The sequence below is a fragment of the Podarcis tiliguerta genome, assembly GCF_965153285.1.
Source record: "Podarcis tiliguerta genome assembly, chromosome: Z".
Taxonomy (NCBI): Eukaryota; Metazoa; Chordata; class Lepidosauria; order Squamata; family Lacertidae; genus Podarcis; species Podarcis tiliguerta.
The window spans coordinates 146,176-173,421 of NC_139553.1; the positions used below are offsets into that span (position 1 = coordinate 146,176).

General features: G+C 38.8%; 1 protein-coding gene across 1 annotated transcript in view; it reads right to left on the bottom strand.

The window, feature by feature from the left end:
* Nucleotides 1-211: 211 nt before the first annotated feature.
* The window catches only part of CCDC183 (coiled-coil domain containing 183), a 33,519-nt gene continuing 6,484 nt past the window's right edge, over nucleotides 212-27,246 (bottom strand). The window contains exons 4-13 of the mRNA XM_083424411.1: nucleotides 26,343-26,447; nucleotides 23,415-23,537; nucleotides 20,943-21,074; nucleotides 15,801-15,855; nucleotides 13,573-13,673; nucleotides 12,176-12,336; nucleotides 11,936-12,101; nucleotides 5,300-5,431; nucleotides 2,713-2,806; nucleotides 212-372 (exon numbers count right to left, since the gene is read on the bottom strand). Of these exons, the coding sequence (XP_083280537.1) occupies nucleotides 230-372; nucleotides 2,713-2,806; nucleotides 5,300-5,431; nucleotides 11,936-12,101; nucleotides 12,176-12,336; nucleotides 13,573-13,673; nucleotides 15,801-15,855; nucleotides 20,943-21,074; nucleotides 23,415-23,537; nucleotides 26,343-26,447 (1,212 nt within the window). The 3' untranslated portion in view covers nucleotides 212-229. The remainder of the gene's footprint in view (nucleotides 373-2,712; nucleotides 2,807-5,299; nucleotides 5,432-11,935; nucleotides 12,102-12,175; nucleotides 12,337-13,572; nucleotides 13,674-15,800; nucleotides 15,856-20,942; nucleotides 21,075-23,414; nucleotides 23,538-26,342; nucleotides 26,448-27,246) is intronic.

Here is a 27,246-nt window from a genome sequence, read left to right on the forward strand (position 1 = left end):
AGAATATTAATAACAATAATAATATTCTTTATTAATTGATTAATTAATTAAGTAATTAATTAGTTGCCGGCCTTTTTGGCGGCCCCCCTGGGCTTCTTCTTGATGACTTTGGTCTTGTCCCCGATCAGCTTCAAGCCGCGGTCAATGAATAATAAGAATAAGAAGAAGAATATTAAGGAATAAATAAATAATCTTTATTAACGGTTTAATTAATTAATCAATTAATTAGTTAATTGGCGGCCTTTTTGGCGGCCCCCCTGGGCTTCTTCTTGACGACTTTGGTCTTGTCCCCGATCAGCTTCAGGCCCTGGCGCTTGATCTCCTCCCGGCCGGGAATATAGCTGTGGTCGATGTCGGCGAAATTGAAGGCCTCTGCGGGGAGAAATATGAATATTAATGAATATTAATATTAATAAAACGAAGGCTTATTCGTAATATGAATGAAGTTGAAGGCCTCTGGGGAGAGGAATATGAATATTCATGAGAAGGGAGGTGAATATTCATCAATATGAATTAATAAAATGAATGCTTATTAGTATTAATAAAATGAATGCTTATTTATAATATGGATAATGTGAATGTTTATTAATCATATGAATGAATATTAATATTAATCATATGAATATTAATATTAATAATGTGAATTCTTATTAATTATATTACTAATATGAATGCTATTAATAATATAATATAAATGTTTATGAACAATATGAAGGAATATTGATATGAATAATATGGATCAGGTGAATGCTTATTAATTTTATTAATAAAATGAATGCTTATCTATAATATGGATAATGATAACTACTGATATTATTAAAATGAATGCTTATGAATAATATGAATATGAATATAATATGAATAAATATCAATATGAATTATGTGATAATGCGAATGCTTATTAATATTAATAAAATGAATACTTATGAATATTATTAATAATATGAAGGAATATTAATATGAAATATGAATCGGGTGAATGCGTATTAATAATATTAATACAATGAATGCTTATTTATAATATGGATAATGTGAGTGCTTTTCAATAATAATAATATGAATGCTATTGAGAATATCAATATCAATAAAGTGAATGAATATTAATATGAATAATACAAATTATGTGAATGTTTATTATTAATAATATTATTAATAATATTATTAAAATGAATACTTATGAATAATATGAATAAATATCAATATGAATTATGTGAAAATGTGAATGCTTATCAATATTAATAAAATGAATACTTATGAATAATATGAATAATATGAAGGAATATTAATATGAAATATGAATACGGTGAATGCGTATTAATAATATTAATGAATGCTTATTAATATTAATAAAATACTTATGGATATTAATAATATGACTGCTTATTAATATAAATAAAATGAATGCTAATAAATAATATGAATGAATATGAATAATATCAATATGTGAATGCGTACTAATAATATTAATAAAATGAATGCTGACTAATAATATTAATAATATTCATGAATATGATTATTAATGCTTATTAATAATGTGAATACTTATTAATAATATGAATAAAATAAATGTTTATTAATCACATTAATCATATTAATAATTACTCATTAATCATTAATCATATTAATGATATGATATTAATTATGAATGATTTTTAATAATTTATTCATTAATAATATGAATAAAGAGAATGCGTATTAATAATATTAATAAAGTGAATGCCTACTGATATTAATAATTATATTAATAACTGCTTTTAAATATTTTTAATAATATGGATACGAATACTAATAATATGAATGCTTATTAATAATATTAATATGTATGCTTATTAAAAATATTCACAAAGTGAATGCTTATTGCTATTAATAATGCGAATGCTTGTTAATAATATGAATAAAATGAATCCTTATCGATATTAATAACACGAATGCTTGTTAATAATATGAATAAAGCGAATGCTTATTAATAATATTAAAAAATGAATGCCTACTGATATTAATAATACAACTGCTTTTTAATATTTTTAATAATATGAATACTAATAATACTAATAATATGAATGCTTGTTAATAATATTAATTTGTTTGCTTATTAAAAATATTAAAGTGAATGCTTATTGATATTAATAATAATGTCAATAGTATTATATTAACATATTATATTATTATTATTATATTATTATTGCTATTAATAATACGAATGCTTGTTAATAATATGAATAAAATGAATCCTTATTGATATTAATAACACGAATGCTTGTTAATAATATGAATAAAATGAATGTAACTTTAATAAAGTGGATGCTTATTAATTATACTAATGAGATGAATGATTAAATGTAAGTTTAATAATATGAATGCTTGTTAATAATACGAATAAAATGAATCCTTATTGCTATTAATAATATGAATAAAATGAATGCATATTGAGATTAATAATACGAATGCTTGTTAATAATACGAATAAAATGAATGCTTATTAGTAACATTAATAAAGTTTAATGCTTATTAATTATACTGATTGTTAATTATAATATTAATAATATGAATGCTTGTTAATAATACGAATAAAATGAATCCTTATTGCTATTAATAATACGAATGCTTGTCAATCATGCGAATGAAACGAACGCGGATTCGTCACATCAATAAAGCGGATGCCTCTTAATTCTACTAACGAGATGAATGGTTAATTAGGATATTAATTGTAACCTCGGACGTCTTCGTCGTCCTCGAAGGCGATCCTCAGGTTCTGGGGCTCCTCCCGGGTACTCTCTTCCAGAACGTTCCGCACCTGGACGAAGGTCTTGGGGAGAGGGAGGCGTGTGATTAGTCGTCAAAAATAATTAATTATTAATTAATTAATTAATTAATTAATAATTAATAATAATTAATAATTAATAGATCATATTACAGATAACATTACTGGGGAGGGAGGCTCGTGATCAGTCGACAGAAATGAATAATTAATAATAGTTAATAGATAATATTATAGATAGATAGATAGATAGATAGATAGATAGATAGATAGATATTATAGATAGATAGATAGATAGATAGATAGATATTATAGATAGATATATATGGATAGATAGATAGATAGATAGATAGATGAATAACAAAACATGTCTGGGGAGGGAGGCTCGTTATCAGCTGACAAAAATGAATAATTAATTAATAATTAATAATTTATAATAATTAAAAGACAATATTACAGATAACATGATAGATAGATAGATAGATAGATAGATAGATAGATAGATAGATAGAGATAGATGATGAATAAAAATATATGTCCGGGGAGGAAGGCTCGTGATTAGTCGACAAAAATGAATAAGTAATTAATAAGTAATTAATAATTAATAATTAATTAATAGATAATCTTACAGATAACAGGATAGATAGATAGATGATAGATAGATAGATAGATAGATAGATAGATAGATAGATAGATAGACAGACAATGAATAACAATATATGTCTGGGGAGGGAGGCTCGTTGTTAGTCGATAAAAATTAATAATTAATAATAATTATTAGATCATATTACAGATAATATTATACAGCAGATAGATAGATAGATAGATAGATAATAAATAACAATACATGTTATGAATGTCCGGGGAGTGACAGGCTTGATTGTTAGCTTGTTATTAGTTAATAATTATATTAATAGTGTGTATATTAATAGAATTATTATTATATTAATAATATTACTTAATATTAAATAATCGTGAATTAATTATTATTCTATTAATAATAACATTATCATTATTAATAACATTATCATTATAATTATTAATAATATTATCATTATTATTAGTAGTAATATTATTACTAGTAATAATAATGATAATTATGCTGAACTAATTATTATTAAGTATAATGTACTAATGTATATAATAAAATATTATGTATATATATAATGAAATATATATAGATTTATATTTATATTAATTAATAGAGCATTAGTTCGTTATTAGTTAATAATAATTATATTAATATAATTAATATTATATATCATATATATTAATGTGTGTGTTAATACTAATTATGTGTGTATGTATTTATTATACATATACAATGTATAATGTATAATTACATTAATATTAGATTATTAGAACATTAGAATATGAGTTCGTTATTAGTAAATAATAATTATATATTACATATAATATTTAGTGTGTGTGTTAATACTAATTATGTGTGTGTGTATATATATATTTATTGTATATATATACGATGTATAATATATAATTACATTAATATCAGATGATTAATAGAGCATTAGAATATGAGTTATTAGTTAATAATAATTAATAATTATAGTTAATAATGTGTGTGTTAATACGAATTATGTGTGTGTGTATATATTTATTATATATATGTACAATGAATATAATATAATATAATATAATATAATATAATATAATATAATATAATTATTCATATGAGATTATTAGAACATTAGACTATTATTAATATAATGAATATTATATATAATATTAATTAGTGTGTGTGTTAATACTAATTGTGTGTGTGTATATATATATATATATATATATATTATATATTCAATGTATACTATATAATTATATTAATATTCGATTATTAGAACATTAGAATATTAATAATAATAAATTAATAATATTATTAATAATCAATCCCCGGCGCTACGTTTCCCTCACCTCATTGCTCTCCTCCTTGCTGAAGTCCAGGCGCAGCGCCTGGCGCTACAATTCCCAGCCTGCGCCTGGCGCTACAATTCCCAGTGCTACATATCCTAATATTATTCTATGAATTATTCTCCCTGCACCTGGCGCTACATTTCCCAGCCTGCGCCCGGCGCCTGGCGCTACTATTCCCAGACTGCCCGTCTCCCTGCGCCTGGCGCTACAATTCCCAGTGCTACATTTCCTATTATTCTATTAATTATTCTCCCTGCGCCTGGCGCTACAATTCCCAGCCTGCGCCTGGCGCTACATTTCCCAACCTGCGCCCGGCGCTACATTTCCCAACCTGCGCCCGGCGCTACAATTCCCGCCTCTCTCGCACCCGGCGCTACGTTTCCCGCACCTCATTGCTCTCCTCCTTGCTGAAGTCCAGGCGCAGCGCCTGGCGCTACAATTCCCAACCTGCGCCCGGCGCTACAATTCCCAGCCTGCGCCCGGCGCTACAATTCCCAGCCTGCACCCGGCGCCACAATTCCCAGCCTGCACCCGGCGCTACAATTCCCAGCCTGCGCCCGGCGCTACAATTCCCACCCGCCTCCCTCGCACCCGGCGCTACGTTTCCCGCACCTCGTTGCTCTCCTCCTTGCTGAAGTCCAGGCGCAGGGCGGGTTGCGCCGCCGCCTTCAGCAGGTGCACCAGGCGCCCTTCGCAGAACTGGAGCTTCCGGAAGACGTCCCAGGATTCGCCCCGGAAGTCCTCCTATGGGGAGAAGGGGAAGGGTTGGGAACTGTAGTATGGGGCGCCGGGAAGTATAGTACAGGGCGCTATGGGGGGCCGGGAACTATAGTGTGCAAGCTATGGTATGGTGCATTGGGAACTATAGTATGGGGCGCTAGGAACTATAGTATGGGGCGCTGGGAAGTATAGTATGGGGCGCTGGGGACTATAGTATCGGGCGCTGGGAACTATAGTATGGGCGCTGGGAACTATAGTGTGTAAGCTATAGTATGGGGTGCTGGGAAGTATAGTATGGGGTGCTGGGAAGTATAGTATGAGGTGCTGGGAAGTATAGTATGGGGCGCCGGGAAGTATAGTGTGTAAGCTATAATATGGGGCGCTGGGAACCATAGTATGGGGCGCTATGGAGCGCTGGGGACTATAGTATGGGGTGCTGGGAAGTATAGTATGGGGCGCCGGGAAGTATAGTGTGTAAGCTATAATATGGGGCGCTGGGAACCATAGTATGGGGCGCTGGGAAGTATAGAAAACTCACTGGGAACTATAGTATGTAAGCTATAGTATGGGGCGCTGGGAACTGTAGTATGGGGCGCCGGGAACTATAGTATGGGCGCTGGGGACTATAGAAAACTCACTGGGAACTATGGTATGGGGCGCTGGGAACTATAGTATGGGGCGCCGGGAACTATAGAATGTAAGCTATAGTATGGGGCGCTGGGAACTATAGTATGGGGCGCCGGGAACTGTAGTATGACATCCTAGGTTGTCCTATAGGGGAAAAGGGGGAGAGTTGGGAACTGTAGTATGGGGCGCCGGGAAGTATAGTGTGGGGCACTGGGAATTATAGTTTGTAAGCTATAGTATGGGGTGCTGGGAACTATAGTATGCGCATTGGGAACTATAGTATGTGAGCTATAGGATGGGGCGCCGAAAGTATAGTATGGGGCGCTGGGAACTATAGTGTTTAAGCTATATTATGGTGCATTGGGAACTATAGTATGCGCATTGGGAACTATAGTATGTAAGCTATAGGATGGGGCGCCGGGAAGTATAGTATGGGGCACTGGGAACTGTAGTATGACGTCCCAGGATTCGCCCCAGAAGTCGTCCTATGGGTGAAGAGGGGAAGGGTTGGGAACTGTAGTATGGGGCGCCGGGAACCATAGTATGGGAACTGGGAACTATAGTATGTGAGCTGTATTGTGGTCTGGTAGGAACTATAGTATGCACTGAGAACTATAGCACAGCCCGCTGGGAACTATAGTATTCGCACCCTGAACTATAGTATGACTCACTGGGAACTATGGTATGGAGCCCGGTGAACTATAGTATATGGCTCCCTGGGAACTATAGTATGCTCACTGGGAACTATACTACAACTCCCTGAGAACTATAGTATGGACGATTGTGAACTATAGTCTGGGAACTATAGCATTCGCGCCCTGAACTATAGTATGACTCACTGGGAACTATATTATGGAGCATTGGAAAGTATAGTATGGCGCCCTGGGAACTATGGTATGTGAGCTACATTACAAATCACTGGGAACTATAGTATGGAGCGCCGGGAACTATAGAAAATTTACTGGGAACTATAGTATGCCTCACTAGAAACAATAGAGACTCACTGGGAAATATAGTATGGATCACTGGGAACTATAGTATGGCTGACAGTGAACTACAGATCCCACACCTAAACAAAATTGTAGTATGAACTATAGTATGGAGCGATGGGAACTATAGTATGGGAACTATAGTATAGCCTGCTGGGAACTATAGTATTCGCACCCTGAACTTTAGTATGGCTCACTGGGAACTACAGTATGGCTCACTGGGAACTATAGTATGCACACTGGGAACTATAGTATGGCTCACTGGGAACTATAGTATGGCTCACTGGGAACTATGGTATGCACCCTGTGAACTATAGTATGCCTCACTAGAAACGATAGAAACTCACTGGGAACTATAGTATGGGAACTATAGTATACCCCACTGGGAACTATAGCATGGCTCACTGGGAACTATAGGATGTGAGCTGTATTATGCTCCACTAGGAACTATAGTATGCACTGGGAACTATAGTATGGAGCCTGGTGAGCTATATCATGGCTCACTGGGAACTATAGTATGGGACTGGGAACTATAGTATGGGGCGCTGGGAACTATAGTATGGGAACTGGGAACCATAGTATGTGAGCTGTATTATGATCCACTAGGAACTATAGTATGCAGTGGGAACTATAGTATGCTCACTGGGAACCATAGCATGGAGCACTGGGAACCATAGTATGGCTCACTGGGAAATATAGAAACTCACTGGGAACTATAGAATGGGAACTACAGTACAGCCCGCTGGGAACTATAGTATGGCTCACTGGGAACTATAGCACGCACCCTGGGAACTATAGTATGGCTGACTGGGAACTATAGCATGGGAACTATAGTATATCCCACTGGGAACTAAAGTAGGAAGCACTGGGAACCATAGTACAGCTCACTGGGAACTATAGTATGGGAACTATAGTATATCCCACTGGGACTGATAGTATGGCTGACTGGGAACTATAGCATTCGCACCCTGAACTATAGTATGGGAACTATAGTATACCCCACTGGGAACTATAGTATGCCCACTGGAAACCATAGTACAGCTCACTGGGAGCTATAGTACGCACCCTGGGAACTATAGAATGGCTCACTGGGAACCATAGCATGGGAACTATAGTATAGCCCACTGGGAACCATAGCACAGCCCACTGGGAACTATAGTATGCTCACTGGGAACTATAGTACAGCTCACTGGGAACTATAGTATGAAGCGCTGGGAACCATAGCATAGCTCACTGGGAACTATAGTATGGTGCACTGGGAACCATAGTATGGCTCACTGGGAACTATAGTTTCCACACCTAAATTGTGGTTCACTGGGAACTATAGCATGGCTCACTGGGAACCATAGCATGGGAACTATAGTACAGCTCACTGGGAACTATAGCATGGCTCACTGGGAACCATAGCATGGGAACTATAGTACAGCTCACTGGGAACTATAGCATGGCTCACTGGGAACCATAGCATGGGAACTATAGTACAGCTCACTGGGAACTATAGTACGGCGCACTGGGAACAATCGCATGGGAACTATAGTACAGCTCACTGGGAACTATAGAAACTCACTGGGAACCATAGTATTGGAACTATAGTATATCCCACTGGGAACTATAGTATTCGCACCCGGAACTTTATTATGGTGCATTGGGAACCATAGTATGGCTCACTGGGAACTATAGTATACCCCACTGGGAACTATAGTATTCGCACCCTGAGCTATAGTATGGCTCACTGGGAACTATAGTATGGGAACTATAGTACACCCACTGGGAACCATAGTATGCCCACTGGGAACCATAGCACAGCTCACTGGGAACCATAGTACGGTGCACTGGGAACTATAGTATGTAAGCTATAGCATGGCGCATTGGGAACTATAGTATGGCTCACTGGGAACTATAGTATGCTCACTGGGAACTATAGTATGCAAGCTATAGCATGGCGCATCGGGAACTATAGTATGGGGCGTGGGAACTATAGTATGTAAGCTATAGCATGGGGCGCTGGGAACTATAGTATGTAAGCTATAGCATGGGGCGCTGGGAACTATAGTATGTGAGCTATAGCATGGGGTGCTGGGAACTATAGTTTGGCGCACTGGGAACTATAGTATGGCGCACTGGGAACTATAGTATGTAAGCTATAGTATGGCGCATTAGGAACTATAGTATGGCGCACTGGGAACTATAGTATGGCTCACTGGGAACTAAAGTACAGCGCACTGGGAACTATAGTATAGCTCACTGGGAACCATAGTACGGCACACTGGGAACCATAGTATGGCTCACTGGGAACTCCAGATCCCACACCTAAACAGAACTGTGGTTCACTGGGAACTATAGTATGCTCACTCAGAACTATAGTACAGCTCACTGGGAACTATAGTATAGGAACTATAGTATATCCCATTGGGAACTATAGTATGGCTTGCTGGTAACTATATAAACTCACTGGGAACTATAGTATTGAGCACTGGGAACTATAGTATGGATTACTGGGAACTATAGTATGCCTCACTATATATAGAAACTCACTGGGAACTATTGTATGTCCACTGGGAACTATAGTATGGCGCGCTGGGAACTATAGTATGTAAGCTATAGTATGGTGCATTGGGAACTATAGTATGGCGCACTGGGAACTATAGTATTCGCACCCTGAACTATAGTATGGAGCGCTGTGAACTATATCATGGGGCGCTGGGAACTATAGTATGTAAGCTATAGTATGGTGCATTGGGAACTATAGTATGGGAACTCTAGTACACCCACTGGGAACTATAGTATGCCTCACTGGGAACTATAGAATGGCTCACTGGAAACTAGAAACTCACTGGGAACTATAGTATGGGAACTATAGTATATCCCACTGGGAACTATAGTATGCCTCACTGGGAACCATAGCACAGCTTACTGGGAACCATAGCACAGCTCACTGGGAACTATAGTATGGTGCACTGGGAACTACAGTATGTAAGCTATAGTATGGCGCATTGGGAACTATAGTATGCTCACTGGGAACTATAGTATGTAAGCTATAGCATGGCGCACTGGGAACTATAGTATGGCGCACTGGGAACTATAGTATGTAAGCTATAGCATGGCGCATTGGGAACTATAGTATATCCCACTGGGAACTATAGTATGCACCCTGGGAACTATAGTCCAGCTCACTGGGAACTATAGTATGGCTCACTGGGAACCATAGCACAGCTCACTGGGAACTATAGTACGGCTCACTGGGAACTATAGTATGGGAACTATCGTATATCCCACTGGGAACTATAGTATGCACCCTGGGAACTATAGTACACTCACTGGGAACCTTAGTACCGCTCACTGGGAACTATAGTACAGCCCACTGGGAACCATAGTATGACCCACTGGGAACTATAGTATGCCTCACTAGAAACGATAGAAACTCCCTGGGAACTATAGTATGGGAACTATAGTACGCTCACTGGGAACCTTAGCATGCACCCTGGGAACTATAGTACGCTCACTGGGAACTATAGTATGGAGCACTTGAAACTATAGTATGGGAACTATAGTACACCCACTGGGAACTATAGTATGGCTCACTGGGAACTATAGTATGGGAACTATAGTACACCCACTGGGAACTATAGTATGGCCCACTGGGAACTATAGTATGGGAACTATAGTACACCCACTGGGAACTATAGTATGTCGCGCTGGGAACTATAGTATGGGAACTCTAGTACACCCACTGGGAACTATAGTACACCCACTGGGAACTACAGTATGGCGCACTGGGAACTATAGTACGCACACTGGGAACCATTGTATGGGAACTATAGTTCACCCACTGGGAACCATAGTATGGGAACTATAGTTCACCCACTGGGAACCATAGTATGGCTCACTGGGAACTCCAGATCCCACACCTAAACAGAACTGTGGTTCACTGGGAACTATAGTATGCTCCCTCGGAACTATAGTACAGCTCACTGGGAACTATAGTATAGGAACTATAGTATATCCCATTGGGAACTATAGTATGGCTTGCTGGTAACTATAGTATGGTTCATTGGAAACTATAGTACGATCCACTGGGAACTATAGTATGGATTACTGGGAACTATAGTATGCCTCACTAGATATAGAAACTCACTGGGAACTATAGTATGCCCACTGGGAACTATAGTACAGCCCACTGGGAACTATAGTACGCACACTGGGAACTATAGTATGCACTGGGAACTGTAGTATGAAGCGCTGGGAACTATAGTATGGAGCATTGAGAACAATAGAATGGAGCGCTGGGAACTATAGTATCGCTCACTGGGAACTATAGAAACTCACTGGGAACTATAGTATCGCTCACTGGGAAGTATAGTATGGGAACTATAGTATAGCCCACTGGGAACTATAGTATGCCCACTGGGAACTATAGTACGCACCCTGGGAACTATAGTACGGCCCACTGGGAACTATAGCATGGGAACTATAGTACACCCACTGGGAACCATAGTATGCCCACTGGGAACCATAGCACAGCTCACTGGGAACTATAGCACACCTCACTGGGAACTATAGTATGGGAACTATAGTATACCCCACTGGGAACTATAGTATAGCCCACTGGGAACCATAGCACACCTCACTGGGAACTATAGTATGGGAACTATAGTACACCCCACTGGGAACTATAGTATAGCCCACTGGGAACCATAGCACAGCTCACTGGGAACTATAGTACACACCCGGGGAACTATAGTATGGCTCACTGGGAACCATAGTATGGGAACTATAGTACATCCCACTGGGAACCATAGTACCGCTCACTGGGAACCATAGTATGCACCCTGGGAACTATAGTACGCTCACTGGGAACTATAGTACGCACCCTGGGAACCATAGCCCACCACCGGGCGCCGTCCTTCCCTACCTGCCCCGGCGCCTGGACTCCGCACAGCCTCACCGCCAGGTTGTTGACCCCGTTCTCGAACCTCAACAGCAGCTCTTGGCTTTGGGAAACGTAGCGCCGCGCCGTTTCCAGGCGCCCGGTCTCGTCCTCCAAGGCGGCGCCCAGTTCCTGCGCCAGCTTCCGGGCGCTGCGGAGAAAAAGCGCCCGGTTTGAACCCGGCGCACCTTGGGAACTCCCCGCCTCTTGATTCGAACCCGGTACCTGAGGGCGCCGGGCGCCGGGCGGAACTTCAAGCGGGCGCGTTCCAGTTCCAAGGCGCGGAGGCGGGCGTGGAGGTCGCGGCGGCGGCGCTCGCACTCGGAGATTTGCAGGCGCAGGTCGTCCTCCGACTTGCGCTGGGCCAGGAAGCGGCCGGCGATGTCCTGAGGGAGATTATTGATTATTGGTTATTGATTATTGGTGATTGATTGACAGCTGTTAGGATTTTTATGATTCTTATTATATGATTATGATGAATATTATATTATATTATATTATATTATATTATATTATATTATATTATATTATATTATATTATATTATATTATATTATATTATATTATATTATATTATAATTTGCAACCATGCGGGGAGATATTGATTATTGATTATTGACGGGTTGTTGATGATTGATTGACAGGCTTTATGATTCTTATGATTCTTATTATATTATTATTATTTATTATTTCTTCTTCTTCTTTCTTATTTGCAACCAAATATTTTATTGATTATTCTTATTCTTATTATTGATTATTGATGGGTTATTGGTGATTGATTGACAGCCTTTATGATTCTTATTATGTGATTCACATTATATTATATTATATTATATTATATTATATTATATTATATTATATTATATTATATTATATTATATTATATTATAATATATTATATTATATTATATTATATTAATATTATATTATATTATAATATATTATATTTTTATTATTTATTATTTCTTCTTTATTATTTGCAACCAATTATTTTAGTATTATTGATTATTATTATTGATTATTGATGGGTTATTGATGATTGATTGACAGCCTTTATGATTCTTATGATTCTTATTATGGTATTATGATTCTTATTATATTATATTATATTATTATATTATTATTATTTCTTCTTCTTTATTCTTATTTGCAACCAATTATTTTATTGATTATTGATTCTTCTTCTTCTTCTTCTTTATTATTTGCAACCCACAATTAGGGTATAATTTATTAATCTTATTATTGATTATTCCAACTATTCTTCTTCTTATTACTTATTATGATTTGCAACTAATTCTTAGGGCATTACTCATTATTCATTATTCATATTATTTATTATTCTTATTCTCATTCTTCTTTATTTATATATTTATACATTTATTTATTATTTATTATTTATTATTTATTATTCATTATTTATTATTCATTATTCATTCTTCTTATTATTTATTATTATTTGCAACCAATTATTAGGGCATTATTTATTATTATTTATTCTTATTATTATTCTTATTATTCTTATTTATTACTATTTCCAACCAATTATTAGGGTATTATTTATTATTTATTATTTATTATTTATTATTTATTATTCTTCCCACCGGGCGCCGCAAACTACAATACCCAGAGGTGGGAGCACTGGACAGCCGCCTTGATCTTCTCCACTTCGCTCGTCACCAGGCCTTGGTACTCAATCTGCGCCTTGGAAGCCTCCAGCCGGGCGCCTGGCGGGAGAGAGAGGGAGACCGGGCGCCGCGCGCTATAACTCCCAGCTCCCGCGCGCTATGACTCCCAACTCTTGCGCGCTATAACTCCCAACTGCCGCGCGCTACAACTCCCAACCCTTGCGCGCTAAAACTCCCAACTCTTGCGCGCTATAACTCCCAGGAAGTGACCGGGTGTTGCGCGCTATAACTCCCAGCTCCCGCGCGCTATAACTCCCAGGAGGTGATCGGGTGCTACGCGCTATAACTCCCAGCTCCCACGCGCTACAACTCCCAACTCCAGCACGCTACTACTCCCAGGAGGTGACTGGGCGCCGGGCGCTACAACTCCCAGGAGGTGACTGGGTGCTGCGCGCTGCAACTCCCAGCTCCCACATGCTACAACTCCCAGGAGGTGACCGGGCGCCGCGCGATATAACTCCCAGGAATTGACCAGGTGCTGCGCACTACAACTCCCAGGAGGTGACTGGGCGCCGCGCACTATAACTCCCAGCTCCCGCACGCTACAACTCCCAGGAGCTGACCGGGTGCTGCGCGCTAAAACTCCCAAGTCCCGCGCGCTACAACTTCCAACCCCCGCGCGCTATAACTCCCAACTCCCACACGCTACAGCTCCCAACTCCCGCGTGCTATGACTCCCATGAGGTGACCAGGCGGCGCACGCTATAACTCCCAGGAGGTGACCGGGTGCTGCGCGCTATAAATCCCAGGAGGTGACCAGGCGCCGAGCGATACAACTCCCAGGAGGTGACCGGGTGCTGCGCGCTACAACTCCCAGGAGGTGACTGGACGCTGCGCGCTACAACTCCCAACTCCCGCGTGCTACAACTCCCAACTCCCGGGCGCTACAACTCCCAACTCCCGGGCGCTACAACTCCCAACTCCAAGTGACTGGGTGCTACAATTCCCAGGATGTGACTGGGTGCTGCGTGCTACAACTCCCAGGAGCTGACTGGGCGCTATAACTCCCAGCTCCCGCGTGCTACAACTCCCAGGAGGTGACCGGGCGCTGCGCGCTGTAACTCCCAGCTCCCGCACGCTACAACTCCCAACTCCCGCATACTACAACTCCCATGAGGGGACCGGGCGCCGCGCGCTATAACTCACAACAATTCCCAGGAGGTGACCGGGCGCTGAGCGCTACAACTCCCAGGAGCTGACTGGGCGCTATAACTCCCAGCTCCCGTGCGCTACAAGTCCCAGGAAGTGACCGGGCGCCGCGTGCTATAACTCCCAGGAGGTGACCGGGTGCTGCGCGCTACAACTCCCAAATCCCGCACGCTGCAACTCCCAGGAAGTGACTGGGTGCTGTGCGCTACAACTCCCAGGAGGTGACCGGTTGCCGCGCGCTACAACTCCCAGGAAGTGACCGGGTGCCGTGTGCTACAACTTCCAGGAGGTGACCAGGTGCTGCGCACTATAACTCCCAGCTCCTGCGCGCTACAACTCCCAGCTCCCACGCGCTACAACTCCCAGGAGGCGACTGGGTGCTGCGCGCTACAACTCCCAGGAAGTGACCGGGTGCTGCGCACTATAACTCCCAACTCCCGCGCGCTGCAACTCCCAGGAGGTGGCTGGGTGCTGTGCGCTACAACTCCCAGGAGGTGACCGGGTGCTGCGCGCTATAACTCCCAACTCCCGCGCGCTACAACTCCCAACTCCTGCGCGCTACAACTCCCAATTCCAGCGTGCTACAACTCCCAAGAGGTGACCGAGTGCTGCACGCTACAACTCCCAACTCCCGCACGCTCCAACTCCCGCGCGCTATAACTCCCGACTCCCGCGCGCTGCAACTCCCAACTCTTGCGTGCTACAACTCCCAACTCCCACGCGCTACAACTCCCAAGCAGGATGGGGGCGAGCAGCGGCCCTTGATTACCTCTCATAAGGTAAGCGGAGGGTGCTGCGTGCTGCAACTCCCAAGAGGTGACCGGGTGCTGCGCGCTACAACTCCCAGGAGGTGACCAGGCGCTACAACTCCCAACTCCCGCGCGCTACAACTCCCAAGCAGGACGGGGCCCTTGATTACCTGTCATAAGGTAAGGATAGATGGTGGCCGGGCGCCACAACTCCCAGGAGGTGACCGGGCACCACGCGCTACAACTCCCGGGCGCCCCGTTTCCTTACCTCTGAACCCCTCGCGCCCCATCAGGGTAGGGAAGTCCATGTCCCGGCGGCCTTGCTGGAGAGAGCGGGGCGCAGTGGTTAGAGCGGCGCTAAAGTTCCCGGCGCTAAGCTTCCAGCGCTAAGGTTCCCGCGCTATAATTCCCACGCTAAAGTTCCCACAGTTTCCTGGCGCTAAGGTTCCCGCGCTAAGGTTCCCACGCTAAGGTTCCCAGCGCTAAGGTTCCCGCACTTATTTTCCCATTCTAAGGTTCCCAGCGCTAAGGTTCCCACGCTAAGGTTCCCACGCTAAAATTCCCAGCGCTACGGTTCCCACCCTAATGTTCCCACGCTAACGTTCCTGGCGCTAAGGTTCCCGCGCTAAGTTTCCCACGCTAAGCTTCCCACTCTAACCTTCCAGTGCTAAGGTTCCTGCGCTACAACTCCCACGCTAAGGTTCCCACGCTACAATTCCCACGCTAAGGTTCCCACGCTAAGGTTCCCACGCTAAGCTTTCCACGCTATAGTTCCCAAGCTACAATTCCCACGCTAACTCCCCACGCTACGGTTCCCACGCTAAGCTTCCCACGCTACAATTCCCACGCTACAATTCCCACTCTAAGTTTCCCGTGCTAAGCTTCTCGCACGAAGGTTCCCACACTACAGTTCCCACGCTACAGTTCCCACGCTATGCTTCCCACGCTGAACTTCCCACACTACAATTCCCACACTACAATTCCCACGCCAAGGTTCCCATGCTACAGTTCCCACGCTACAATTCCCATGCTAACCTTCCTGCGCTAACCTTCCAGCACTAAGAGTCCCACGCTACAATTCCCACGCTACAATTCCCAGTTTCCTGGTGCTAAGGTTCCTGCGCTAAGCTTCCCACGCTATAATTCCCACGCTAAGTTTCCCGGCGCTAAGCTTCCCACGCTAAGATTACCACACTTACTTTCCTGGCGCTAAGGTTCCTGCGCTAGGTTCCCCACACTACAATTCCCACACTACAGTTCCCACGCTAAGTTTCCCGACGCTAAGCTTCCCACGCTATAATTCCCATGCTTAATTTCCCACGCTAAGCTTCCCACACTAAGGTTCCCGCGCTACAGTTCCCACAGTTTCCTGGCGCTAGGGTTCCCACGCTACAATTGCCACGCTACAATTCCCACGCTAAGCTTTCCGCGCTAAGGCTCCCACACTTACTTTCCTGGCACTAAGGTTCCCGCGCTACAGGTCCCACGCTACAATTCCCACGCTACAGTTCCCACAGTTTCCTGGTGCTAAGGGTTCCCGCGCTAGGGTTCCCGCGCTACAGGTCCCACGCTACAGTTCCCACGCTAAATTTCCCACGCTAACGTTCCCGGCGCTAAGCTTCCCGCGCTGAGGTTCCCACACTTACTTTCCTGGCGCTAAGGTTCCCGCGCTATAATTCCCACCCTACAGTTCCCACAGTTTCCTGGTGCTAAGTTCCCGTGCTACAATTCCCACGCTTAATTTCCCAAGCTAAGCTTCCCACACTAATGTTCCCGCACTACGTTTCCCAGCGCTAAGCTTCCCACGCTACAGTTCCCACAGTTTCCCGGTGCTAAGGTTCCCGCGCTAAGGTTCCCGCGCTACATTTCCCAGCGCTAAGCTTCCCACGCTACAATTCCCACACTAATGTTCACGGCGCTAAGCTTCCCACGCTAAGGCTCCCACACTCTTTCCGGGCGCTAAGGTTCACGCGCTAGGTTCCCGCGCTACAGTTACCACAGTTTCCCGGTACAATTCCCACGCTACAGTTCCCACAGTTTCCCGCGCTAAGGTTCCCACACTTACTTTCCGGGCGCTAAGGTTCACGCGCTAGGCTTCCTACGCTACAATTCCCACGCTACAGTTCCCACGCTACAATTCCCATGCTAACCTTCCCACGCTACAATTCCCACACTACAGTTCCCACGCTACAATTCCCACGCTACAATCCCCACGCTACAATTCCCACGCTACAGTTCCAACACTACAATTCCCACGCTAAGCTTCCCACGCTACAATTCCCAGGCTACAATTCCCACGCTATAATTCCCGTGCTAAGGTTCCCAGTGCTAAGTTTCCAACGCTACAATTCCCACGCTAACTCCGCACGCTACAATTCCCATGGTACAATTCCCACGCTACAGTTCCCGCGCTACAATTCCCACGCTAAGCTTCCCACGCTACAATTCCCACGCTAACGTTCCCGGCGCTAAGATTCCCACGCTAAAGTTCCCAACACTAATATTCCCGCGCTATGGTTCCCGCACCAAGGTACAATTCCCACGCTACAATTCCCACACTACAGTTCCCACGCTACAATTCCCACGCCAACTTTCCCACACTATGGTTCCCACGCTACAATTCCCATGCTACAGTTCCCACGCTACAGTTCCCACAGTTTCCAGGCGCTAAGGTTCCCACGCTATGGTTCCCACACTACGTTTCCCAGCGCTAAGCTTCCCACGCTACAATTCCCACGCTACAATTCCCACGCTACAGTTCCCACGCTACAATTCCCACGCTACAGTTCCCACGCTACAATTCCCACGCTACCCTTCCTGCGCTACCCTTCCTGCGCTAACCTTCCCACACCAATGTTCCCACGCTACAATTCCCGCGCTTAGTTTCGCACGCTACAATTCCCACGCTAACGTTCCCGGCGCTCAGCTTCCCGCGCTAAGGTTCCCACACTTACTTTCCTGGCGCTAAGGTTCCCGCGCTACAGTTCCCACACTAAGGTCCCCTCTGCACTATGGTTCCCAGCGCTATAATTCCCGCGCTAAGGTTCCCGGTGCTAAGGTTCCCGCACCAAGCTTCCCACGCTAAGCTTCCCACGCTACAGCTCCCACGCTACAATTCCCACGCTACAGTTCCCACACTAAAGTTCCCACGCTAAGCTTCCCACGCTACAATTCCCGCGCTAACCTTCCCACGCTAAGCTTCCCACGCTACAATTCCCACACTAAGGTTCCCGGCGCTATAGTTCCCGCGCCAAGCTTCCCATGCTAACCTTCCTGCGCTATCGTTCCCGGCGCTACAATTCCCACGCTACAATTCCCACACTATAATTCCCACGCTAAGATTCCCAGAGTTTTCTGGTGCTACGGTTCCCATCGCGGAGCTTCCCACGCTAAGGTTCCCGCGCCAGGCTTCCCGCACTACGTTTCCCGGACCGGGCGCTGCCTCACCAGTTTCCCACGCTAAGCTTCCTACTCTAACCTTCCCGCGCTATGGTTCCCAGCGCTAAGCTTCCTGCGCTAAGCTTCCCACGCTACGGTTCCCACGCTACAATTCCCACGCTAAGTTTCCCAAGCTAAGCTTCCCACGCTACAATTCCCACGCTTCAGTTCCCAACACTAATATTCCCGCGCTAAGCTTCCCGCGCTACGGTTCCCATACCAAAGTTCCCACGCTAAGCTTCCCACGCTACAGTTCCCACGCTACAATTCCCACGCTACAGTTCCCACGCTACAATTCCCACGCTACAATTCCCACGCTACAGTTCCCACGCTATAATTCCCACACTACGTTTCCCAGCGCTAAGCTTCCCACGCTACACTTCCCACGCTACACTTCCCACGCTACAATTCCCGCGCTAACCTTCCCACGCTACAATTCCCACGCTACAGTTCCCACACTATAATTCCCACGCTAAGTTTCCCACACTATGCTTCCCGCGCCACGTTTCCCGAGCTACAATTCCCACGCTACAGTTCCCATGCTAAGGTTCCCACGCTACATTTCCCAGCGCTACAATTCCCACGCTAGTTCCCACGCTACAATTCCCATGCTACAGTTCCCACACTACAGTTCCCACGCTACAAATCCCACGCTACCCTTCCTGCGCTACGTTTCCCACGCTAAGGTTCCCAACACTAATATTCCCACGCTAAGGTTCCTCCGCTAAGCTTCCCACGCTACAATTCCCACGCTACAATTCCCACGCAACAATTCCCATGCTACAATTCCCACGCTAAGCTTCCCACGCTACAGTTCCCATGCTACAGTTCCCACGCTACATTTCCCACACTACAATTCCCACGCTCCAATTCCCACGCTACAGTTCCCACGCTACAATTCCCACGCTAACTTCCCACGCTAACTTCCCACGCTATGCTTCCCACGCTACAATTCCCACGCTACAGTTCCCACGCTACAATTCCCACACTACAATTACCACGCTAAGCTTCCCACGCTACAATTCCCACGCTACAGTTCCCACACTATAATTCCCACGCTAAGTTTCCCACGCTACAATTCCCACGCTACAATTCCCACGCTACATTTCCCACGCTATAATTCCCGCACTACAGTTCCCACACTATAATTCCCACGCTACAATTCCCACGCTACAATTCCCACGCTAACCTTCCCACGCTACAGTTCCCACGCTAACCTTCCCGTGCTACAATTCCCACGCTAAATTTCCCGCGCTACAGTTCCCACGCTACAATTCCCGCGCTAAATTTCCCGCGCTACAGTTCCCACGCTACAGTTCCCACGCTACAATCCCAACGCTACACTTCCCACGCTACAATTCCCGCGCTACAATTCCCACTCTAAGCTTCCCGCGCTACAATTCCCACACTATAATTCCCACGCTAAGCTTCCCACGCTACAATTCCTACCCTACAGTTCCCACGCTAACTCCCCACGCTACGGTTCCCACGCTAAGCTTCCCACGCTACAGTTCCCACGCTACAGTTCCCACGCTACAATTCACACGCTAACCTTCCCACGCTAACCTTCCCACGCTACAATTCCCACGCTAAGTTTCCCACGCTACAATTCCCACACAAAATTTCCCGGCGCTAAGGTTCCCACGCTACAGTTCCCACGCTATGCTTCCCACGCTACAGTTCCCACGCTAACGTTCCCGGCGCTAAGGCTCCTGCGCTAAGCTTCCCGCGCTACAATTCCCACACTAAGGTTCCCACGCTATGTTTCCCACATTAAAATTCCCACGCTAAGTTTCCCACGCTATGCTTCCCGCGCTACATTTCCCACGCTAACCTTCCCGCGCTAAGACTCCCACGCTACAGTTCCCATGCTAAATTTCCTGGTGCTAAAGTTCCCGCACTAAGCTTCCCACGCTACAATTCCCACGCTACAGTTCCCGCGCTACGTTTCCCGGCCCGGGCGCCGCCTCACCAGGGTGCGGCGCCGGCGCTCGGAGGCGTCCTTGGTGCGGATCCTCTCGATCTGCTTCTTCTGGGCGCTGAGGGCGTTGTCCCGGTACTTCTTCTCGGCCACCAGCTCCGTCTCGGTGTGGAGCATGTCGGCCTGGGGGTTCATTAATAATAATAATAATTAATAATATTAATATTAATTATTAATTAAATATTAATTATTATTCATATTCATATTATAATTAATAATGATGATTAATAATGGGCTGCACTTTTGTACTGTTGATTGTTGTTAGCCGTCCTGAGCCCGGCTTTTTATTTTAATAAATAAAATTTTATTAATATTAATATTAATATTAATATTAATATGAATATGAATATTAATATTAACATTAACTAACATTAACATTAATATCAATAGCAATATCAATATTAATATTAATAAAATTAATGCTTCACATGCTACAAAAAGAAGGAACATTAACATTAATATTAATATCAATATCACTATCAATATCAATATCAATATTAACATTAATATTAATATTGTTGTTGTTGTTGTTACTACTACTATTATTACTATTATTATTATTATTATTAACTATATTTAGAGGATCATTATAATATAATATAATATAATTTGTATTCTTACTCATAATAACAGTTAATAATTATTATTCACTATATATTAAGGATCATTATAATAATATAATATAATATAATATAATATAATATAATATAATATAATATAATATAATATAATATTTAGGATTATTATTCATAATAATAGTTAATTATTATTATTCACTATATTTTAAGGATCATTAAGTATTATTAATTACATTATGATAGCATAGGATAGAATAGACTATTTTGTATTATTATTAATAATAATTATTCTTAACTATATATTAAGGATCATTATAATATAATATAATATAATATAATATAATATAATACTTAGAATATAATTAATCATAACAATATTTTAAGTATTATTAATTATTTTTTATAAATGTTGACTCATTATTATTATTATTATTATTATTATTATTATTATTAAATAATACATAGAATATAATCTAATTCTAGTTTAAGGATTCTTCTTTTTTTTTTTTAACATATTTCAACTGCATCAGACTACCTACCTGAATCTATTATTATTATTATTATTATTATTATTATTATTATTATTATTATTATCATCATCCTCAACATCATCAATATCACCTAATTAATAATACTTAGAATATAATTAATAATAGTATCATTCATCCTTTTTCACATTTCTCGACTGCGTCACACCAACACGGCCAGCTTCCAATTATTATTATTATTATTATTATTATTATTATTATTATTATCATCATCCTCAACATCATCAATATCACCTAATTAATAATACTTAGAATATAATTAATAATAGTATCATTCATCCTTTTTCACATTTCTCGACTGCGTCACACCAACACGGCCAGCTTCCAATTATTATTATTATTATTATTATTATTATTATTATTATTATTTATTAACTAATGAATCATACTTAGAATATAAATATAAAAATCATTATATTTTAACTATTATGAATTACATTTTACATATCTCAACTGCTTCAGACCAAGACGGCTCCCTACCTGAATCTATTATTATTATTATTATTATTATTAAACTAATGAATCAGACTTAGAATATAAATAATAATAATAATTATATTTTAACTATTATTAGCTAATAAATAATACTTAGAATATAAATAATCATCATTATATTTTAACCATTATGAATTATCTTTTACATATCTCAACTGCTTCAGACCAAGCCCTGAATAATATTATTATTATTATTATTATTATTATTATTATTATTATTACATAAATATTATTATTAAAATGTTATGGGTAATGGGGTACTATTATTATTATTGTTATTATTATTATTATTATTATTATTATTATTATTATTATTAGGATATAAATATTATTATTATTATTAAAATTTTATGGGTAATAGGGTATTATTATTATTATTATTATTATTATTATTATTATATAAATATTATTATTATTAAAATGTTATGGGTAATAGGGTATAAATATGATGATGATGATGATATAAATATTATTATTATTATTAAAATGTTATGGGTAATGGGGTACTATTATTATTATTATTATTATTATTATTATATAAATATTATTATTAAAATGTTATGGGTAATAGGGTATAAATATGATGATGATGATGATATAAATATTATTATTATTATTAAAATGTTATGGGTAATGGGGTACTATTATTATTATTATTATTATTATTATTATTATTATTATATAAATATTATTATTATTAAAATGTTATGGGTAATAGGGTATAAATATGATGATGATGATATAAATATTATTATTATTAAAATGTTATGGGTAATAGGGTATTATTATTATTATTATTATTATTATTATTATTATTATTATTAATTATTAATATTCCTCACCTGGGCGGCCTCCATGGCCTCGGTGGTGTCGAGCGTCATCAGCCTGACCCCTCGGAGCTCCACCTGGTAGACTTCCACCCGGCGCTGAAGGTCCTCCAGGATGAGGGGCAGGTGGGCCAGTTCCTGCGCAGGGGGGGGAATATTATTAATAATAATATTAATAATAATATTAATAATAATAATGAGAAGGAGGAGAAGGAGAAGAAGAAGAAGAGGAAGAAGACGAAGAAGTTGTTCTTTCCTTCTTTCCTTAATTCCTTAATTCCTTCCATAATTATTATTAATAATAATAATAATAATAATAATAATAATAATAATAATAGGTTGTTCTTTCCTTCTTAATTCCTTCCTTAATTAATGATGATAATAATACTAATAGTAATAATGGTAATAATGGTAATAATAGGAAGAAGAAGAAGAAGAAGAAGAAGGAGAAGAGGAAGAAGGAGGAGAAGAAGAAGTTGTTCTTTCCTTCTTTCCTTCATTCGTTCATTCCTTCCATAATTAATAATAATAATAATAATAATAATAATAATAATAATAGTAGTAGTAGTAAGAAGAAGAAGAAGAAGGAGAAGGAGAAGGAGAAGAAGGAGAAGAAGAAGAAGAAGAAGTTGTTCTTTCCTTCTTTCCTTAATTCCTTCCTTCCTTCCATAATTAATAATAATAATAATAATAATAATAATAATAATAATAGTAGTAGTAGTAAGAAGAAGAAGAAGAAGGAGAAGGAGAAGGAGAAGAAGGAGAAGAAGAAGAAGAAGAAGTTGTTCTTTCCTTCTTTCCTTCATTCGTTCATTCCTTCCATAATTAATAATAATAATAATAGTAGAAGTAGTAGTAGTAGTAATAATAATAATAATAGTATGTTTGTATCCCATCAATAATAATAATAATAATAATAATAATAATAATAATAATAATAATCTTATTCTTATTATTATGAAGAAGAAGAAGAAAAAGTTGTTCTTTCCTCCTTAATTCCTTCCTTAATTAATGATGATAATAATAATAATAATAATAATAATCAGTTGTTCTTTCCTTCTTTCTTTCCTTCCCTCCTGAATTAATAATGATTATGATTTCCTGGGGAAATATTACTATTATTATTATTAACAACAACAACAGGACCAATTCCTGGGGGGGAAATATTAATAATAATATTAATATTAATAAGAAGAAGAAGGAGAAGAAGAAGAAGAAGAAGAAGAAGTTGTTCTTTCCTTCTTAATTCGTTAATTAATGATGATGATAATAATAAGAATAATGGTAGTAGTAGTAATAATAATAATAATAATAATAATATTAAGAAGAAGAAGAAGAAGAAGGAGAAGAATTTGTTCTTTCCTTCTTAATTCCTTCCTTAATTAATTATGATAATAATAATAATAATAATAATAATAATAATAATAATAATAGGTTGTTCTTTCCTTCTTAATTCGTTAATTAATGATGATAATAATAGTAATAATAGGAAGAAGAAGAAGCAGAAGGAGAAGAAGAAGAAGAAGAAGAAGAAGAAGTTCTTTCCTTCCTTCCTTCCCTCCTGAATGAATAATGATTATGATTTCCTGGGGAAATATTAATAATATTAATAATATTATTAATATTATTTATATTTTTACATTAATGTTAATGGTCATAGTCCTATTCATATTCATATTAATAATAGCGATATTAATAATCATAATAATTTGTTCTTTCCTTCTTAATTCCTTCCTTAATTAATAATAATAATAATAAAAATAAGAAGAAGAAGAAGAAGAAGAAGAAGAAGAAGAAGAAGAAGTTAGGATTTCCTGGGGAAATAATAATAATAATAATAATAATAATAGGTTGATCTTTTTTTCCTTCCCTCCTGAATTAATAATGATTAGGATTTCCTGGGGAAATAATGGGGAATAATTATTATTATTATTATTATTATTATTATTATTATTATTATTATTATTGGAAATCATCATCATCCGTTGTTCTTTCCTTCTTTCTTTCCTTCCTTCCCTCCTGAATTAATAATAATGATGATGATGATAATAATAATAATAATAATAGTAATAATAATAATCAGTTGTTCTTTCCTTCTTAATTCCTTCCTTAATTATTGATGATGATAATAATAATTATTTGTTCTTTTCTTCTTTCTTTCCTTCCTTCCCTCCTGAATTAATGATTATGATAGAAATAGTCATAATAATAATAATAATAATTTGTTCTTTCCTTCTTTCCTTAATTCCTTCCTTAATTAATAATAATAATAATAATAATAATAATAATATGTTTGTATCCCCTCATTTTATGGATACTGCTTTATTCTTATTCTTCTTATTCTTATCTACTCATTTAGTCATTTTAATGGATTTATTCATTTATTAATAACAACAACAACAACAATAATAATAATATTTTTTTCCCTTCCTTCCTAATTCCTTCCTTAATTAATGATGATGATAATAATAATAATAATAATAATGATGATGATGATGATGATAATTTGTTCTTTCCTTCTTTCTTTCCTTCCTTCCCTCCTGAATTAATGATGATGATAATAATAATAATAATAATAATAATAATAATATTTTTTTCCTTCCTTCCTAATTCCTTCCTTAATTAATGATGATGATAATAATAATGATGATGATGATGATGATAATTTGTTCTTTCCTTCTTTCTTTCCTTCCTTCCCTCCTGAATTAATGATAATAATAATAATAATAATAATAATAATAATAATAATAATAATAATAATAATAATTTTTTCCTTCCTTCCTAATTCCTTCCTTAATTAATGATGATGATAATAATAATAATAATGAGGAGGAGGAGGAGGAGGATGATAATTTGTTCTTTCCTTCTTTCTTTCCTTCCTTCCCTCCTGAATTAATAATGATAATAATAATAATAATAATAATAATAATAATAATCCCTCACCTCTCTCAGCACATCCAGCATTTTCCGGTAGAGCATGTTGGCGTGTTCGGCCGTCGCGATTCGCACCCGGGTCTTCTCCACGCTGTTCTCCAGACGCCGGATCTCCTATAGAATTTGAATATTTTATTATTATTTAATTTTCTAATAATTACAGTTTATAATGATAACATATATATAAACCGACATTATATCTATGTTTATTATATATCTATATCTATCTATCTATCTATCTATCTATCTATATAAAATAAATATAGATATAATGTTATCTACATTTATATATAATATTTATATTATAATATATTATTTATTATATAGGATTCTTATTTACTGAATTAATTATATAATGATGACAGCTATTATATAATTTTAATATACCTATAAATCTATATTACAAATCAATATATATGTATATTTCTAATTTATATACAGTATATATATATATATATATATATATTCATAATTTATGATATATGTATAATTACTACTTATTATATAGCATTATTAATTATAGCTATTATATAATTTTAATATATTTATAAATCTATATTATAGATATATATATATATATTTTATCATTTATATACAAATCTATACATATTATAATCAATAAATATAAAATAATTATATAATTGATAAATCTATTATAAAAATATAGATTTATAATCTATATAGCTGTATATTATAAATCTATATATAATATCTATATATTATAAATATTATAAAGAATTTAAATAAATATTTATATCTATAAATATAAAATAAGAAGATACTATTATTGATTATTGATCCTCCTCGCCCTCAGCTATTATTCCTATTATTGCTATTATTATTGATTATTGATTATTGATCCTCACCCTCAGCTATTATTGCTATTATTATTGCTATTATTGATTATTGATCC